Source organism: Palaemon carinicauda, chromosome 12 (genome assembly GCF_036898095.1).
Source record: "Palaemon carinicauda isolate YSFRI2023 chromosome 12, ASM3689809v2, whole genome shotgun sequence".
Taxonomy (NCBI): Eukaryota; Metazoa; Arthropoda; class Malacostraca; order Decapoda; family Palaemonidae; genus Palaemon; species Palaemon carinicauda.
The window spans coordinates 131514203-131528205 of NC_090736.1; the positions used below are offsets into that span (position 1 = coordinate 131514203).

A 14003-nucleotide genomic window follows, 5' to 3' on the forward strand; every position below is an offset into this window, starting at 1 on the left:
ACTTGTTGAGCAGCAAACAGCCACCACAGGACCGAGAGAATGTATCTATGCTTCTGTGCGTTAGGTCTCGCAGGTAATGTGCAATGAAGGTGGTCTGACATCGCCAGACACCAGCTTGTAAGACCTGCGCCACAGATAAGTTTCCTTTTAAAGCTAGGGACGTGCTTATACCCCTAACGTCTTGAGCTCTGGGTCTATGATCATGTTGTGGAGAGTCAGGATTCAAGACATGATCGATGACCTTCTGAATCCATGCAGAGATAGCTGATTTTCTTCACTCTCCTATTGACCTTGCTTGTGCTAACGAACAAACATTTGATATGTGAGCAAGCTTCGGATATGCGTTTGAAATACAGCCTTAACACTTTCACAGGACGGACACAGTAAGTTGATCAGAATCACCCGTTACGTTCAAAGGGCCTAAACCTAGATTCTGCAACATTCAGAATCTGAGGTTTAGCTACAAACTCAGGGACAAAGTTGAAGGTTAGCTGGCCCCATCCACCTTGATTGGGCCATGTTGTAGGAAAGACCATGCAACTTACTGACCCTCTTAGCCAAGGCAAGGGGCACGAGATCTGGAGAGGAGTTTCTACACCATAGGCAACGATGGGTCTAGAACCGAACTAAGAACACCCTTCTGTTTTTATGGGTTTCGAGAGCCTTCAAAGCACCGTTCTCTGGAAGAGTTTTCACGTCCTTCCGCTCGCGGGCCTTAGACACGAAGGAGGCATGGAGAGAGGAAGTCTCCTTCTGAGGATCCCCTGCTGGCTGCAAAGCCTGTTGTAGGGCCAACATAGGCTCCGGGGGCTGAGCAATTGGTTTAGTTCGAACGAATTCCACTGGGGATAACCAGTAGTTGTCTGTAAACGAGACCTCCCTCAAGATATCTCAACTTGCTTGTTCTCCAGTGCAAGGTACCCCTTGGAGGAGGAATCTCCTGCCTTAGTTTCCTTTGCTTCTTGGTTGGCTTAATTGGGATAATACCCAATTTTTCACAAACGGGATCAGGCTGCTCAAGAGAAGCCTAAGAGAACATAGACAAGCACCCGAGTGGCAAAAGAGGAACCACAGGAGGAGGAGCATACCTGGAGACAATACCCCTACACCTAGAATCCATGGGTGGACTGGAACTTCCAGGCAATTCAGACAGCGTGAGAGGGATAGTGATGGGTCAAGAATTGACCTCTTCTGTTATCACTGGGACGCAGTCAACAACCGCCTGTTTCACAACTGAGCTCTAGGAACCATGGTACATCCTTTGCGAATGAAGGGACGGTTGCTGGATCTTTCCGGGGAGAAAAGTGACCAGACCTTTGTTAGCAGTAGGAGCTTGCCCGGCAACCCTTCTTGCGCGTTGTTGGCAAGTGCGCGACGATGCACACCGACACCATAGCCTTTGAAAGGGACTGGTCGGAGGCACTCGAGGGGAGACCACTCTAGCGAGGAAGAACCTCTCCATGCTGGAGAGAAGGGCAACCAGCCTAGAAGGGTGGAGGAGCCGAAGGCTTCACGTGCCTGGCGAGCCCAGCATGCTGAGCAAGTTCAGCATGCACGCTTACCTCGGGGGGAACCCAGGCATGGATGGGACTCCATATTGAACCTGACACATACTTCTCAAGTGGGCAAGGAGTTGGAGAGGACGCCTCAGTGAGGGAATGGCATTCTAGAGAAAGAAGTCAGGATTTCTTTGACTTTGAGGAATCAGGTGAAAAATTCCATATAGACTTCTTCCGTCGCTTAGCAATCCACTCCCACTGGGAGAATGACTACTCCTGGCACTTCGCAGGGAGGGGCCTGAGTACATGAGTGTCATCTGCATGCAGGGAAAAGACTGTGAGGATCAGTCTTCCTTATCAACATAAACGTGCTGCAAGAGTGCCCAGTTATGCCAGGACAAACCTGCCTATTAGCAGTCCCCAGAAAATCAAGGAAAAAGAAAATAAGGTAAGTTTATGGCCAGAGAAAAGTGGGTTTACGAGAGAACGAAACTTGCTATCTTCACTTTGCTGAGCCAAAACAAAAATTGACAAAACGCACTGAGTGTGAGTGGGTGGCTGGTCTACATCCCCCTAATTAGAAGAGAGATGTTAACACATCGCATTAAAAAGTTTATGACTAGGTTCCTACTATACCAGAACTAATATACATAGACGGAAGGGTTTGCATGTGTGAAGAAATAATTACCTCTTATCTTCCCATCTTATCTATATGGTACTTAACCTTTTAATTATGGACATTTTATTCTATATAACTGTGCTTATCATGTAAATTAAGTTTTTACTAAGCCCATTATGAATAATACAGTATACTGTACTGTACTAATGAAAATACTTATAAGATATTTTATAAGCTTTATTCATTACTTCTCATATACTGTAGCTTAATTATTTCTTTATTTCCTTACCTCACAGGGCTATTTTTTGCTGATGGAGCCCCTGGGATCCTGCTTTTCCAATTAGGGCCGTAGTTTAGCTAGCAAAATAATGATGATGATAATAATAATAATAATAATAATAATAATAATAATAATAATACAGTAATGATGATAATAATAACAATAATCATAAAAACAATAATAACAATAACAATGCATGCACTACATTTGTAAGCAGACAAAAAACTGAATACCCTACAGTCACAATTAATCAAATGTTCATACAGAAATTACTGTAAAAGTTTCTCTAGAAAATTTGGAGAACAGCTATGTATCAAAAGACTTAAATTGGTGTACCTTCAAAACAGGTGAGGGGAACCTGTATTTCATATCACATTCACCCGTTAATACGTCCCAGATGCAAACGTTGTTGTCAGTAGATACACTAACTAGTTTATAACCACCTCTGGACCAACTGTGGATGAAAGAAACAGAAATAATTGAATTCCTAAAAATCAGTCTTTATCATTACTTTATTCATAAAGAATTATATTTGCCATACATGTAATGTTGTAAATACTGTACTGCAAAGGACACAGGTTTTAAATTGGTTATAAATGTCTGTGTCATCTCTAGGTATAGCAAAATGACCTATACAGTACTGAACAGTACTATACCTTATTTCATAATCTAACTGCTAAGCTATAAAGTAATTTGCATCATAATACAGTACATTGCTAAATTTGAAACCATAAATAACAATTTGCATTTTTCCTAGCTATACAAACCTGAGTCATTTATATGGGCTACTCCTGGTCGCATTTTCTTTACGACCAGACAATCGAAGAAAATTAGTTTGACTGCATCATACTTAGTTGTTAATTAATTACTGTGTATGCGGCGTAGACCACCCGCACCAGCATTTCTCCACACTCTCCTGGTCAAAGACTTATAGTTTATTCCTATACAGGTACAAACTTCAGAGTCATTTATGCGGGAGTCTTCCTTAGGTGGGGGTGGGAATCTCTGTTGAGAGGTACAGTATAGCCTTCCTCTCTGATAGACATGATTACTATAAAGTAATAGTAAGAGATCAAAAGTAAATAATTTGTAAACTGTGTAGTCAGCTCGTAAAGAGGAAAGGCTATACATTTGATCCCAGAGGATAATATTCTTTGCCAGGAGTGAAGTCATTTGAACATCAAGTGTTAAATAAAATTATATACAGTATTCAATATATCATCAAATACTGAAAATTTAAGGCATTCTTACTTGCATTAGGGTGAATTCCAAGTGAAGGCTTAGAGTCCAATCAAGATCACCAGCTGCCTTGATACCCATTACATACCCTCATAATTCAGAAAATAATTGATGCCCGAGATAAAAACAGTTACGTGTCTGGAAGAGCTTGTATTGGAATATTTGTTGTGCTGCAACAATAAGGCCTAAAGAGAGGGTGTCTAAAGACATGCGTGCATTATTTTAGAAAATGGTCCCTAAAGGTAGTTTGTCTTTTCCATACACCAGCTTTGAGGACTTGTGCTACAGAGTGGATTTTACAGAACACTAAGGTTGCTACAAGCCCACTTATAATCAGGTACTCGAAGAGGGGGTGCCCATGTCAACAATTCCCCAGAGAATTTATAAGCTCTTATGATTGTTTCTCTCAACCAGAAAGAAATGATGTTTCTGGATACATTCTTTTTGGAGGGGCCAGTGCTCACAAATTAGTCGGAGATTTTAGGCCTAAGGTACTATTTCTTTTCATATATTTACGCATTGCTCTTACAGGAGAGAGTAACATGCCATCCAGGTCATCAGTTACCTCCTTGAGAGACAAGACCGTGAAAGATTCAAATCTGATATCGTTTTCAACCAGATTATGGGGTTTGGTCACATATTTGGAAACAGATACTGTAGTTCTTTCTACCCTTTGGAATGTGATGTAAGATAAGAAAGCTCTGTAATTCACTTACTCTCTTGGCTGAAGTTAAGGCAAGGAGGAAAATGGTCATTAAGATAAGGTCCTTGTCAAAGGCTTTATGCATAGGTTCATAAGGGTCTTTTCTTAGAGCCCTTAGAACCTTCGTCACCTAAAAGGAGAGGTCAAGCCCTTTTGGCTTGAAGACCTGGCTCAATTCTGAGCAGTAGCCTTTCACCCTAGAGACTGAAAGGGATTTCTGGTTCCTCAGGAACACCAGAATGCCTGCAATCAGGGGAAAAGTGTCCTTGAGTGCAGCAATATACCCCTACAACACCGATCACAAAAAAATTTCCACTTAGCCTGGTATACTGCTGCTGATGACTTTCAGAGATATCCGGAATATTGTTTCACAGTTAGTCTAGAAAAGCCTTTCTTTCGGAGATGCTGGATAGTCTAGCCGTGAAGTGACAGGCAATGCACTGTGTCGTGGAACTTTCTTATGTGCGGTTTCCGTAACAGGTTTGGCCATTCTGGAAGTTCTCTTGGATCTTCCGTGAGAAGTTCCTAGTGGTTTCTGCAGAATGCTACGGATGTGGCAGGACCATGGGAGAGAATGGAAGTTCTCTTGGAACTTTTGGGAGAAGTTCCAAGTGGTTTCTGCAGAATGCTAGGGATGCGGCAGGACCATGGGAGAGAATGGAAGTTCTCTTGGAACTTTCGGGAGAAGTTCTAAGTGGTTTCTGCAGAATGCTAGGGTTGTAGCAGGACCATGGATATCATGTGCTTGAGGGGGGGGGGGGTGTCCCTGGCAACACTTCCCGCAAGGATTGCGAGTTCTCATGATAAATTTTTTAACTACAGTCATAGACTCTGCTTACGAAATTTTCAAGCTGCGAAACGAGATGCAAATATTTCTATGACTCACTTTACAAAAAGAGATTTGCCAGCCAGGTCAAGAATAAAATAGTCACCCATCACAGAGTTGAAGAAAATGGGTTCAAACAACAGAAAATGTAGCTGTAGTCTATAATAGGGGTAACTATAACAGTACAGTACATATGGAACCATATATTTAGTACATGTACAGTATTGTAATGTATGTATTGTATTATTTTCCATTTACTATTACACTATGTTGTAATAACTACTTAATTTACAGATGTTAACATTTAGCTTAGGTATGGTGAATGGTTCAAATGTAATTGGCTAAAGAGCATTTCATTGTAGTTATACTGTAGCCTTATAATGAGATTTAATGAGGCGTTTTGTAGGGTTTGGAACGAATTATGTTATTTTTATTACTAAAATAAATTTTTGAATATACTTACCCGATGATCATGTAGCTGTCAACTCTGTTGCCCGACAGAAATCTACGGTCGGGATACGCCAGCGATCGCTATACAGGTGGGGGTGTACACAACAGCGCCATCTGTGGTCAGGTACTCCAGTACTTCTTGTCAACAAGACCTCAATTTTCTCCTCGGTCCACTGGTTCTCTATGGGGAGGAAGGGCGGGTCATTTAAATCATGATCATCAGGTAAGTATATTCAAAAATTTATTTTAGTAATAAAAATAACATTTTTCAATATTAATCTTACCCGATGATCATGTAGCTGATTCACACCCAGGGTGGTGGGTGGAGACCAGTATACATGTTAACAAAGAAGCTAAGTATCCCGTATTTCATTTTTATTAGTTATTCAAAATAACAAAAAAAAATAAATAAGTACCTGGTAAGGAAGTCGACTTGAACCATTACTCTGCCTTTAATAAGTACGTCTTCCTTACTGAGCGTAGCGGTCCTCTTAGGATGCTGAACGACTCTTAGGTGGCTGAAGTATAAAGGGCTGCAACCCATACTAAAGGACCTCATCACAACCTCTAACCTCGGCGCTTCTCAAGAAAGAATTGACCACCCGCCAAATCAACAAGGATGCGGAAGGCTTCTTAGCCGACCGTACAACCCATAAAAAGTATTCAAGAGAAAGGTTAAAAAGGTTATGGAATAATGGGAATGTAGTGGGTGAGCCCTCACCTACTACTGCACTCGCTGCTACGAATGGTCCCAGGGTGTAGCAGTTCTCGTAAAGAGACTGGACATCTTTGAGATAGAATGATGCGAACACTGACTTGCTTCTCCAATAGGTTGCATCCATAACACTCTGCAGAGAACGGTTCTGTTTGAAGGCCACTGAAGTAGCCACAGCTCTCACTTCATGTGTCCTTACCTTCAGCAAAGCAAGGTCTTCTTCCTTCAGATGAGAATGTGCTTCCCTAATCAGAAGCCTGATGTAGTAAGAAACTGAGTTCTTAGACATTGGAAGAGAAGGCTTCTTGATAGCACACCATAAGGCTTCTGATTGTCCTCGTAAAGGTTTTGACCTTTTTAGATAGTACCTAAGAGCTCTAACTGGGCAAAGTACTCTCTCCAGTTCGTTCCCCACCAAGTTGGACAGGCTTGGGATCTCGAACGACTTAGGCCAAGGACGTGAAGGAAGCTCGTTTTTAGCAAAAAACCGAGCTGCAAGGAACATGTAGCCGTTTCAGATGTGAAAACTATGTTCCTGCTGAAGGCGTGGATCTCACTTACTCTTTTAGCTGTTGCCAAGCACACGAGGAAAAGAGTTTTTAATGTGAGGTCCTTAAAAGAGGCTGATTGGAGAGGTTCAAATCTTGATGACATAAGGAACCTTAGGACCACGTCTAGATTCCAGCCTGGAGTGGACAACCGACGTTCCTTTGAGGTCTCAAAAGACCTAAGGGGGTCCTGTAGATCTTTGTTGGTGGAAAGATCCAAGCCTCTGTGGCGGAAAACCGCTGCCAACATACTTCTGTAACCCTTGATCGTAGGAGCTGAAAGGGATCTTACGTTCCTTAGATGTAACAGGAAGTCAGCAATCTGGGTTACAGTGGTACTGGTTGAGGAAACTGCATTGGCCTTGCACCAGCTTCGGAAGACTTCCCATTTAGACTGATAGACTCTGAGAGTGGATGTCCTCCTTGCTCTGGCAATCGCTCTGGCTGCCTCCTTCGAAAAGCCTCTAGCTCTTAAGAGTCTTTCGATAGTCTGAAGGCAGTCAGACGAAGAGCGTGGAGGTTTGGGTGTACCTTCTTTACGTGAGGTTGACGTAGAAGGTCCACTCTTAGAGGAAGAATCCTGGGAATGTCGACCAGCCATTGCAGTACCTCTGTGAACCATTCTCTCGCGGGCCAGAGGGGAGCAACCAACGTCAGCCGTGTCCCTTTGTGAGAGGCGAACTTCTGAAGTACCCTGTTGACAATCTTGAACGGCGGGAATGCATACAGGTCGAGATGGGACCAATCCAGCAGAAAAGCATCCACGTGAACTGCTGCTGGGTCTGGAATCGGAGAACAATACAACGGGAGCCTCTAGGTCATCGAGGTAGCGAACAGATCTATGGTTGGCTGACCCCACAGGGCCCAAAGTCTGCTGCAAACATTCTTGTGAAGGGTCCACTCTGTGGGGATGACCTGACCCTTCCGGCTGAGGCGATCTGCCATGACATTCATATCGCCCTGAATGAACCTCGTTCCCAGCGTGAGCTTTCGATCTTTTGACCAGATGAGGAGGTCCCTTGCGATCTAGAACAACTTCCTCGAATGAGTCCCTCCCTGCTTGGAGATGTAAGCCAAGGCTGTGGTGTTGTCGGAGTCCACCTCCACCACCTTGTTTAGCTGGAGGGACTTGATGTTTATCAAGGCCAGATGAACCGCCAACAACTCCTTGCAATTGATGTGAAGTGTCCTTTGCTCCTGATTCCATGTTCCCGAGCATTCCTGTCCGTCCAATGTCGCACCCCAGCCCGTGTCTGATGCGTCCGAGAAGAGACGGCGGTCGGGGTTCTGAACAGCCAAAGGTAGACCTTCCTTGAGAAGAAAGCTGTTCTTCCACCACGTTAGAGTAGACCTCATCTCTTCGGAAACAGGAACTGAGACCGTCTCTAACGTCATGTCCTTTATCCAGTGAGCAGCTAGATGATACTGAAGGGGGCGGAGGTGGAGTCTCCCTAACTCGATGAACAGGGCCAGCGATGAAAGCGTCCCTGTTAGACTCATCCACAGCCTGACTGAGCATCGATTCCTTCTCAGCATGCTCTGGATGCATTCTAGGGCTTGGTTGATCCTTGGGGCCGACGGAAAAGCCCGAAAAAACTCGACTCTGAATCTCCATACCCAGGTAGACAAAGGTCTGGGATGGGACGAGCTGGGACTTCTCTAAATTGACCAGGAGGCCCAGTTCCTTGGTCAGATCCATAGTCCATCTGAGATTCTCCAGACAGCGACGACTTGTGGGAGCTCTTAAAAGCCAGTCGTCTGATGGAGCCGGACACAAGATCATGGTACTGCTGCACAGTCTGTGAACTGTCAACCATGGGGAAGCGAGGAAGTACAGCGACAACCCGAAACTGTCTAGACTGTCTGGGTAGTACAGACAACTCTTTATCGGGTTGCTGAGGTTGCCGCACCGCGTCACAACAAGTCACCTCTGCTGGTTGTTGAACGTCTTCCCAGTGACACACTGACTCCGTAAAAAGAAATCCTCTATCAAGGACTAAGCTTGGACTGCATGTCTTGCAACAAAGCTCAAGGTCTATGGGAGCAGGTGTGGCAACAGACGGGGTTAGCGACTGAAGCGGAACCATTTACCCTCCCTGGAAGCATGTTATGCTTAAATAAAAGTCCATAGGAGGCTAAGCAGCTTAAGGCTCCTCTCCAAATGACAGAGTCCTCAAGGGAATATCAGAAGGAGGGAGAACAGCACTTTCTCATCTACAGGAACCATATCCGAGAAAAGCTAAGTTCTCTCAGTGAGGGAGAGCCTCAACTCCTGCCTGACTAGTTTGCTGCTGGCGAGTGGCGGTAACCACAGTGTGTTGCGGAGGCTGACACACCGTGTCAAAACACGGCAGCTTGTGGTAGCTCCCGCACGGCAACGGAGTGCTCTGTGTGTGGGAGTCATCAAACATCTGGCAGGGTTGACTGTGCATGGGTGGAGGAGCTCTCACAACAAGAGTGTGAGAGCATGAAGCCATGCCGGGCGCACAACCGTGGGAGGTGTAGGCCCACGGGTGCATCGTCAACCTTCTCCGCAGTCGGAGTGTGGGAGCTGGCAACAACAAAAGCAGAGTGCTGGTGCGTGGGAGGGGCTGCGGTGGGTTGAGGAGCATGCGGTATGGTATGCAGAGCATGCTGTAAGGTATGCAGAGCATGCTGTAAGGTATGCAGAGCATGCTGTAAGGTATGCAGAGCATGCTGTAAGGAATGCAGAGCATGCTGTAAGGTATGCAGAGCATGCTGTAAGGTATGCAGAGCATGCGGTATGGTATGCAGAGCATGAGGTAAGGCATGCGGCTCATGCTGCATGGTATGCGGCTCATGCTGCATGGCATGCGGCTCATGCTGCATGGCATGCGGCTCATGCTGCATGGGATGAGGCTCATGCTGCATGGAATGAGGCTCATGCTGCATGGGATGAGGCTCATGCTGCATGGAATGCGGCTCATGCTGCATGGAATGCGGCTCATGCTGCATGGTATGCGGAGCATGCTGTAAGGTCTGCAGAGCATGCTGCATGGGCTGAGGAGAATGCCGCATAGTGCTGGAACCCGGCAACTCCTGATGCGGCAGCTCACGCATGTTAGCAGATGGTGCAGCAAGAACATGCGTCTGGCAGTGAGGACTGCGCATCGGTGGAGGAGCTCTCACAGGTGTGGTGTGGGAGCAGGCAGCCGCAGTATCTGCTGAGCGCACAACCTCGGCGGGTTGTAGGTAAACAGGCTGCATTGTCAACCTTCCAGCATGATACTCCTGTATGAAGGAGCAAGCTGAGACTGTAAAGTCTGCAGCATGGACCACTAGGGTCTATGAAAGACAACAACAAACGGAGCTACTGTCCGTTGTGACTGAGGGTCTAAAACAGCTGGTGCGGCAACAGACGGAGTTACTGCCTGTTGCGGTACCACCTAGCCTCTCTTAGGAGGTGTGCAGTTGTCGTACTGCAGCGAGTCCGAACTGACCTAGTGGCTACACCTAGGCCGTTGGACTTGCGCGGAAGGGACCGACTTGCACTTAAAAGCTGCAAGATTTGGTCCATGGTTTCTGCGAGAAACCTCTTCCGCAGACGAGGAATAAATGGGCTCTCTCGTCTTTGTGTGGGTGGGGTGATCACGTCGGCAACGTGTGTAGATACACCCGAAACCACAGAGGGAAACGTCTGTTCGTCGATCAAGGCCTGAGGAACCCATAAGTCCTTCGACATTACTTCTCCCCTGGGCTTAGGAGCTTGTAAGAGGTCCCAGACTAGGTGAACCACTGGCACGAACAGACGAACCCTCGAACGCAACACTGTAACACTTTGCGCATATCACTTTATCACTTTTGATTTTCTGTTTGCACTTATTTCACTGAACTCGAAACTTTAAGTGGTTTGTACCTGAAACACGCAATCCTATCCTTCATTAAAAGGTAGTAATTGCGAAAACAGTATTACAATGTAACAGAAAAACATAATGAAAGATAAAGAATTCAGTGGCTGGAAAAGAGACTAAACACTAGATCAAATAAACTACGTTTAAAATCTCTCACCGCATAAAGCCTGGGAACAAGAATAAAACTCTAGAAACGTTTTACCTTCTTCCCCTCTATCGACTAGGGAGAAGAGCAAAAAAAAAAAACGAGAACAACGTTACCCGCTTGAACGAAACGTTTATCCTCCTCTCTCTCCCTCCGTCTCTATCTCTCTCTCTCTCTCTCTCTTGACTTAGAACCTGAGAGATGAGCCCAATTATATATATCGTTAAAACATATTATTTGTTAAAGGAAAAAAACTGAAAGGTTTCCCAAATAAAAAGTTCCTTTATTAGAATTAAAACCATTTAAGCTAAGAAAGAATGAACGAAACGCTAGAATCGGTTTACTCTTACTGCAACGTGAAACCGTGAATACTCTCTCTCTCTATCGTAACGATAGAGCGCAAGTTGAACGTTCTGAACGTCAACAACTGCGGAGACTAAACAAAACGTTAGTTCAACTTTGAAAACAGTACGAGACTTATCAAAGAAATTCTTTCAAAAACATAAAATTAAAATAGCAAAAATTCTTAACAGGAAAAACGATATGACGAGCTCAATGTTAATTAACTTCGGTTCCAAGTAAGGACCGCCTACTATTAGGAAAGGTCGCATATTTTTTTTTTTTTTTTTTTTTTTTTTTAAGGAAAGTTAATCGAAGAGGCCTATAAATGGCGGAGAGATATAAAATAAAAAGTGAAAGAGAGTCTATACTCTCTTCGACACCAACACTTCCGTCTAAGGGAAGGGTCGGCCATTTAAAAGTGAAAGAGAGTCCATACTCTCTTCGTCACCATAATTAATTCAAATTAATTCCAAAAGCTTGCTAAGCTAAAGATAAAGCTTCCTGAATAGCGAAGGCTAAACTCTAGAGCAAATACATCACCAAATCGTGAGCAATAACTCCAGAATCAACAGCGTATCCCAGTAGGTCTAGCCGGTGGCACGACAGAGGAAAAATTGAGGTCTTGTTGACAAGAAGTACTGGAGTACCTGACCACAGATGGCGCTGTTGTGTACACCCCCACCTGTATAGCGATCGCTGGCGTATCCCGACCGTAGATTTCTGTCGGGCAACAGAGTTGACAGCTACATGATCATCGGGTAAGATTAATATTGAAAAAGGCAATTTGCTTGTGAAATGTGACTCACAACACGAAAGAATTACTTTACAAAAACCACTCCAGAACGAATTAATTTCGTGTTGGGAGGCATTACTGTACCTGTAATAAGAAGTTGCATTTGTAAAAACTTCCTCTGGTGCAACCAGTGTTCATGCTCAGATTGAAAAATGTTTTGGCCAACGATATGTCGTTCATTTCTGAAAATCTTCGAATTGATCTCACTGGACCGAATAGAATAGCACCCAAGTCATCAGTGGCCTCCTTTAGAGACAAGATCGTGAAGAAGTCCAACTGATATTTCCCTGGAATCTGGGTTCTGGTCACAAACTCGAGAGCAAAGGATACAAAAAATTCTTTATACCCTCTGGAATGGGACACAAGATAGTATCGACCATGAAGTCCGTTAATTCTCCTTGGCTGAAGGTAAGGCAAGGAAGAAGGTGGTCTTTAATGTAAGATCCCTGCCTTCGGCTTCATGCATGGTATTGTGGGAGGACTTTCTACCCTTTTCCACATTCCAAGCCTGCCCGCTAAAACCCAAATAAGAGCCAAGAGTTTTCCCAAAGAGTCAAGGTCTTTCAGTCTTAGAACTTGGTTCAAGGCCTAGCGGTAGTCTTGTACCGCCTTGACTGAAAAGAAATTCGTTCCTCAAATACAGTAACCCTTATTCAGGGGAAAGAGACCTTGAGAGAGACAATATCCCCTGTATAATCCCGATCACTGAAGGTTCCATTTGACCAACTAGACTGTTGTGCCCGATCACAGAAGTTTCCATTTGGCTTGGTAGATTACTGCGGATAACTTTTGGGGACATCTGAACAGTTATTTCATAGTTGGGCTCAATCTGCATTCTTTCGAAAGTGCAGCTAACAAGACTCCCATTGTGACATGGCAGGCAATGCTCTGCGACTTAAAGTGTGGTTGACCTATCAGGTTTTAGTCATTCTGGAGGTTTTCTCGAAGCTTCCATGAGAGGTTCCAGTAGGAGTAGGTACCAATTCTTTGTTGTCTCCTTTGAAGATAGGAGCGTTATTCTGACTCCCTTGGATTTTGGGATTTCATTCAGTTGGACGAATCAGATGAAGTAGTGTACGATTGTAAGAAACCAGACTCTCATGGATACTAAGGAAGGATTGCCTATTACTGTAGTTTTTGATCTAGGACCGATTAGCAAAACACAGCGAGATAGTAAACCACCGGTGAGAGGTAATTTCACCACTATTGCCGCTGGGAGGTGCAAAGGCCCATCTGCACCCATTGCTGTCCCTGATTAATTCCAATAGTTAGCAACGACCGCTCTCCTGTCGAGAATAACTTTACCGAGAGGGAGGATGTTTTGGTCTGAGCTTATTCGCGCATCTCTTACTACCAGATGGCATGGCAGGAGCGAGGCTGTGCCTTCTTATTTAAAAACCATAGGTTGTTACCAAGGAGTTGTCTTTCCTCTATCTCACTGGAGAGTTGCTCAAGACTTCCTCCATGGCTCCTTTGGCCAAAAATTTGGATACTGTACTTCCTCTAATTAGAGGAGGTTTTCTACTAAACCTTTCGTATAAAACTGTTGGATCGTCAAGAGTCCTGGTCAGAGGTGGCCGACAGGCTATGAAAGGGACTTAATATCCTGAACGAGGACTTCTACCATCCAAGGGTCGGGCCCGAAGTCCTGACACCTTAGCCAAAAGCTTTGTAAGCATTCTCCCAATGGCGGTAAGCAGGGGGACATGCCCTCCCGAATGGGAACCTCTGCGACCGGGCTCTCTTCGTCCGGAGGGATGTCCTCTACTGTATTGTGAATCTGTTGGAAGCAGAAGTTAGCTTTGCTGCAGAACTGGCTTAAAAGGTGAGTTCGTTAGCTGCTGCTGGGGGACAGGTAACCTTGGTGCCACTGCCCTTCTTATTATAGGAGCTTATCATAACCTCCCTACCTTTGCTATAGCTATAGCTACATCTGAGGGAGAGAATAGAGAAGGGGAACTCACTAAGTCCG

General features: G+C 44.7%; 1 protein-coding gene across 1 annotated transcript in view; it reads right to left on the reverse strand.

Annotated features, from left to right (window-relative positions):
• The window catches only part of LOC137651286 (retinoblastoma-binding protein 5 homolog), a 144835-nt gene that overhangs the window by 114535 nt on the left and 16297 nt on the right, over window positions 1–14003 (reverse strand). The window contains exon 3 of the mRNA XM_068384555.1: window positions 2735–2852. Within this exon, the coding sequence (XP_068240656.1) occupies window positions 2735–2852 (118 nt within the window). The remainder of the gene's footprint in view (window positions 1–2734; window positions 2853–14003) is intronic.